Source organism: Ammodytes marinus, assembly GCF_949987685.1.
Source record: "Ammodytes marinus genome assembly, chromosome: 18".
NCBI classification, from domain to species: domain Eukaryota; kingdom Metazoa; phylum Chordata; class Actinopteri; order Uranoscopiformes; family Ammodytidae; genus Ammodytes; species Ammodytes marinus.
In genome coordinates this window covers 14,703,271-14,709,513 of record NC_137222.1, presented here as the reverse complement: position 1 = coordinate 14,709,513, position 6,243 = coordinate 14,703,271, and the positions used below count along the sequence as shown (strand labels likewise).

The following is a 6,243-nucleotide window of genomic DNA, read 5'->3' as shown; positions in this document are numbered from 1 at the left end:
GCAATACATCTGGAGCCGTTTCTACGGGGGCAACAGAACTTTACAAAAGTAGGTGGAGATGAAAATGCAGTCGTCTTGAATTACAAATGTAGAAATAAATTATAGCATAGATACTGTATATGTCTATTTACAACTTCAGAGAGAGTACTTATTTTTTCAAATACAAGAATATTTTTTTAAGCGGTTAAAATAATGTTAATCGCTTTGAATCCTTAAAAAAAATTAACACAGTATCTCTTAAGTCTCCCCTGCAATATATTTACAAGCTTTCAGCACTTACCTTTTTTGATATAAAATGTCCTTTATCCAATCTTAACAAATACATACACTTAATGAATTTTATCTTGCATCAAAAACATTCTCCACCGGGAAATGCGTTATATGTACACTTCAATTCTCTTTACTCACTCATACTCATTCACACATAGATAGACACGCCCCCCAGAAAAAACCTTACTGGAGCTCTCCTAGAGGTTTGACCACAGGCCAGGGCATGTCGGGTAAAGGTGTCTGGGGCACTGTGGGGACCTGTATTTGCATCGCCTGCTGGTTGGCCCAGTTTAAGTCCACGCCGTTCTTCTTCAGCGCGTTCAAGTGCTTGATGTCGAGCGTGGTGAAGGTGGTGAACTGGACCTGGTTCCTCTTGCTGGTGGGGGAATGGAGCGGCTCGTTGCGATGTGGTCTGGCCAGCAAGGTGGCTGAGCGGTTGGCCATGGGGTCAAAGGCCTTTTTCTTTAACTGCTGTTGGTGGGAGGTGGTCCTGCTGCGGCCCAGAGTAGCAGTTCGTTCGGGGACAGCGGGGCCGTTGCTCACGGTGGGCAGGGTGTGGCTCCCCATACTGCGGTGGCCGATGGAGTCCATGGAATGACGGGACTCCATGGGGCGTTTGGCCTCTCGTTTCAGGGTGGAAACTTGAGTCGGGGCACCACCCGGGGCTGGTGGAGCACCGTGTGTGTTGTTGCTCCCCAGCCACACCCAGTCATGCTTGTGGTCCTTGGGGTCTCCAATGGGTAGTACCGGTGGGCCTGCCTTGATGGGGGTCTTTTTATTGCGGAAACAGATTTTATACGAAGCACAGTTGATCAAAAAAGCCAAGATGGCCACACAGGACACCCCCACCAAGGCATACATGCCAATTTCCACGTCCGACATGGCTTTCAATGTCCTAATGAGGTCGCTCTCGATTACTTTGGGAGTTTTAGGAGGCTCCTTCTTGGGTGTCACAGCTGCTTTTGGAATGTCTTTGTTAAGGGGTGGATTGGGGTTGTCGAGCAGGTTTCCGTAGCTTCTCTTCTGCCCTTCTCCTTTACTAACCAACAACTCTGCTGAATCTATAGATCTGGCGGTGCTCGGCGGAGTGTTTAAGCTTGTTTTGCTAATAGTTGTAGTAGAGGCAGCATACAGGGTACCTCTTATAGCTCTGGTTGTAGTTCCAATCCACATGACACGTGGCTTCATATACGTTGTTGCGGATGATGTGGTTGAGGTGATGATGGCTTCTGCCTCTGTGGTGGACTCTCGCCGGTCAGGTGCTGTGCTTCTGAACAACCACTTATCCGTATCTGTGACGGCGAGCTGAGGAGTCACTGTCGTCTTAAGAGCACCCACCACTTCCGACGGCCCACCACCAAACAAGTTATATCTGTCAGTGCCGGCTTCACTACTGCCCCCAGCCTCAGCTCCTCCCGCTACATCTCGGCTGCTGCTGCCCTGGATGTTGATCCTAAGCAAGCCCGTGCCCAACGCCAACTTGCTCTTCCTCTTGGACTTCTGGCACTCCTCACATATCCTCAGCTCCACTCTCACTAGCGCCCCCTTGCCTTCACCTTCCCCCTGGGCTATGACAAATGTGGACTGTGGCGTGCGGCGTACCGTGGCCACCCCCTCATCCGGGGTAGAGACTGTGAGAGAGTAGATACTGCGGTCAAAGAGCTCCAGTGGAGCGACTGCACCATCGCTGAAGTGAACCCAGCAGCTGACCACTGCTTCCTGAAAGAGGGAGGAAAAAAAGAAAGAAACTGTGGTAACTGAGCAATACAGAGTTCCTATGTAGAGAAACAATGTGAGAACACATGCATTATCCCTCCCCGCTGCATTTAGTGACAACTATATCCCCATTAGTGTTAATAACACTTAATTGCTTATGGTAATCCCTTTATGACACCCAGCGGGGTGCTATCATACCGCATTACATTACATTACATATTTCATTTCTTTGAAGTCATAGTATGAACTGTAATTTAAGCAAAGTATTTCCTATTGCTAATGTGAGCCACTGGGTAGCCAAATACCTAACCTATATTTTGACTTTAAATACATTATGAATGGCCCTAAGCAGAACACTAACAGTTTGCCATCACAGACTCAATTGTCTGGTCATCTGCACTGGCATGGTTCTAATAGTTTGGTATTGACAGGGGCACAGTCACAGTGACAATGTACTGTAGGGAAAGTGAGCTGTCGCTCCAACAGCTATGGGTCGCCTAATTGCTGCCCCATGCCAGTGTCGGGGAGCTGGTTTAAAATGGGCAAGCTGCCACGGCTAACAGTGTGAGCGAGCTTTTAAACGATCATTTGTGCTCACTGTCTGCCACCTCCGCTCACTCACACAGCATGGCAACTGCAGATAATGGTCTGGGCTGTGAAAACAACAAGATCACATTTCAAGAGGCTCAGAGAAAACACAAACATATTGCACTCTTAAAGTCACAAATTGGCTCTTGTTTGGCAATTTTTAGCATTTAAATCCACTCTTTAGAAGCCCAATATATAATTTGTGGGAAAATTAACATTTAGGATACGCTAATAACATATTACTACATAGCTAATTTAAAGTGTGTGTCCTCAACTTTTTTTTAAGGATACAAAATGCTTCTGCTTCACGTGAAGGAAAACCTCACTGGGGAAAACTTAAATGAGTGAGTGTGGGATAGTGGATACCCCTCAACATAGGATATTTAGCTTTTTTAGCACTATGGTACTCGAAATGTGGGCTTTAAACTGTTGAAATCCCTCAGCAAAAGACAGCTACCATGCACTCATGTTTTACATAGTGCTTTCCAGCTATTGTTTCTACAGATGTCTTGTCCAACACTTGATGTGTTTGAAGCACAGGTAAAGTAAATACAGTATGATGCGAGCAAGTTGTCTCCCTGCTGGCCACAATTACTCCAATAATTCTTAATAATGCACTTTCCAGGACATATGTACTCATATAACCTCGCAGATTTAGGATCTAATCGATTTTAATTAAAATTCAAATCAATTAATCAGTTGAACGTCGTTAAGGACACCTGCAATGTAAGCAATCTCTTTGGCATAAGCCAGCCTATGATGAGTGCTAAATCCAAACACTAAGATCAATACTTTAGTCTTACATAAAACGTTGAATTTGCATGTTGGAAAATCAATTCAAAAATCCTTTATTCTAATCTGCCAACGGTCCCAGAAGTATGTCGGTCTTTAAATGCAGGTATTTGAGGGTGGTAATGTCATTTATGCTTTTGCTCTTTATACACACATTTGTCAGTGTTTCCTAGCAGCTTAGTTTAATAAAAGAAGAACCTTGTCAGTGGAATTGATTGATGAATGCAAAGGGGTGTCATGTAAAATACCCACACTTATAGAAATTAAGAAAAAAGGGATGTTTTAAGAAAATAGTACAAAGCATAGCTGCGATGGCTGCTATGGTAACCGGTGGACACTACAAGAGGGAAATAGCTCACTTGTCAAAGAGCCAGTAATCACACAGTTAGAATACATACTGACACACGCAAAAAACCGCCGCTGTCTCACCTTTTAAAGTTTAATCACAGCCTACAGCAATCAGAATACAGCACTTTAAGTTCATGCTCTAAGGTTGAGCTCCCAGATGAACCCTTGTCTATAGCGCTGACACTGACAGCTGTTCTCGGGGAAGAGGATGAAAGTTTCCAAAGATGAGGAGTGTTACAAAGGGAGAGAGTGAGGGATTTACACAACGTGGCTGTTGTTTATGTGTGATTTCCATTGAAGGTTACATTTTAGAACAAACTGAATGTCATGTCCCATGCTCACTTGATAATTCTGCAAGCAAAAAATCTTGAACCAAAATGTATGGTTCCGTGTCCCATGACAAATCGAATAAATCTATTCATCTATTTTCACTGTTTCCAAATCGAAAATCAAAGAGAAAAATCCGTGATTATCTCCTAATCCTAAATAATCCCACCACAATTAGCAATTAGTCTTTTATAATCTCACATTGAATAAATCATTCATTATGACGTTCATTATTCACTGCTTTGTGTTTCTTGTCCTAGAGGATTAATATCATTATAGTTGTGTTATGTGGCAGGGCTAATACAACTATCAACAAAGAGGGCATGAAAAGAGACGCAGAAGTAGTTTAGCTTTCATGCTTCCTTTGCGTGTTACAGTTTCTTAGTTAGTTTACCTGTTTGAGCTGTGTGATCGTCTCACGCGTGGTTGCTGTTGCGACTATGGCCCTGTTGCTTCCGGGGCTGGGACGCAGGGACAGAGACAGTCCAGAAACCAACTGCACCCCCAGTTCTGTCACACTCACTTTGTCATCAGTCACCCTGATGACACGCTCTGCCAGGACCAATGATGTCACAGGGGACAGCACCTGTACAACACAAGTACAGCCTCATCCAAACTGCACAATATGGATATGAATGATTATACTGTAGGCTACAACTGCACTGCACCTGCTCAAAACCACCACCACACACACACACACACACACACACACACACACACACACACACACACACACAATCACATAGTCACTCACACACACACACACACACACACACACACACACACACACACACACACACACACATCATGGTTCACCTGTACAGTAGTGGTGCCGACAGCCCTTCCCTGCAGCACCGCCCCATCGTTCACCCTGGCTACATCAGGATCTGACACTTTTAGAGATTTGCGTACAAGATTTGTCACATCCACCTGTCAATCAAAAGAGAGAAAAAAACTGTATAAAAAACTGTATAATATTAGCCAAAGCTAAGGATTTTTTTTTACACATTTTTCTAACCGTGATAATATATGTTTATTAATGTTCCACTCAATGCAATGAAATACAATGTCGAGCTTGCTATTGTCACTATCGGAACATGAAACGTTGATCTATTGTCTAACAATAGATCTATTTATTATTTGTCTTTATGTTGAATGTCTTACATAAGAATGGCCACCCAAAAAGCCCATTTGGGTTTTTATTATGCCTCTCCCTGCACATTTCAGTTATTTGTTGTGTTTTTTTTTTGTTTTTTTTACTCCTTACTGTATGTATCTTGTTCCTTTTTCACTGATCTACTATGTATTTTCTCATGTGCAATAAAGAGAAAATAAACATTTAGTTAGTTAGTGGATAATATAAATACTGCTAGGCATAAGTGCCAACACATGCCCGTTTGGCTATAGGACTGTTAAATATTTGTACCTTCCAGTCAGGACCCAAGAAATACTCGACAGGCTCTGCCCCAGTGAGCGGGTCAGGCGGCGCCTCACTGTCAGCCGGAGCTATGAAGTGTGTTAGCACCCTGAGTGTAGAGTGCTGGTACTGCAGCATGCAACCTCTGCCCCTCCTCATCTCCTCCTCTTCCTCACTGTCCCACGCAGACCTGGCACACACAAAGGGAAAAGACGAAAAGTGGAAAAAATGTAGCGACATTATAGAGGAAAAGTTCAGAAATAAATAAATATGAAGCTACAGTGAGGAGGTAGTATTCTTATCTCAGCTTAAAGACAGGAAACAGGCGGAATAACTATTCTAAATCTGCCTGAATGGAAGAAAATGTCCCTCCCACCACCTCTAAACCTCACTGACTTACACATTATACCTTATATAACCGTTTATACAAGTCTTGCTTTTTAAGGGGGTTATTGCTAAATTAATTCCAGGCGTAGTGACTCAAAGCAATAGTGCAGGCTGATCATTTCTAACTTCACTATGGATCTTGCTTCATATTTAGGGAAGTGGTACAGATCTATTTCAAGAAAGCAAATGAGAACATCAAACATCTAACTACTCCTTTCAGCACAGAATGATGAATAATGGGTTTCCGCATGCATTGTACTGCACACTTATTTGCAGTTATGTTGATTTGAGTCACTGAAGTTCTCCTTCGGTGTGATGTGAATTTTAAGAACTTGCTGTAAAATAGTGCTGGGTAGCAGCAGCTCCAAATGCATTTAATTAGCCAACCTTCCACCAAA

The 6,243-nt window shown here is 43.3% G+C and overlaps 1 protein-coding gene across 1 annotated transcript in view; it reads right to left on the bottom strand.

Annotated features, from left to right (window-relative positions):
* Positions 1-453: 453 nt before the first annotated feature.
* Positions 454-6,243, bottom strand: part of LOC307265549 (transmembrane protein 132D-like) — a gene marked incomplete at both ends in the record, with an annotated part of 40,044 nt that continues 34,254 nt past the window's right edge. The window contains 4 exons of the mRNA XM_080047306.1: positions 454-1,989; positions 4,436-4,627; positions 4,858-4,971; positions 5,468-5,648. Coding sequence (XP_079903432.1) covers positions 454-1,989; positions 4,436-4,627; positions 4,858-4,971; positions 5,468-5,648 — 2,023 coding nt within the window. The remainder of the gene's footprint in view (positions 1,990-4,435; positions 4,628-4,857; positions 4,972-5,467; positions 5,649-6,243) is intronic.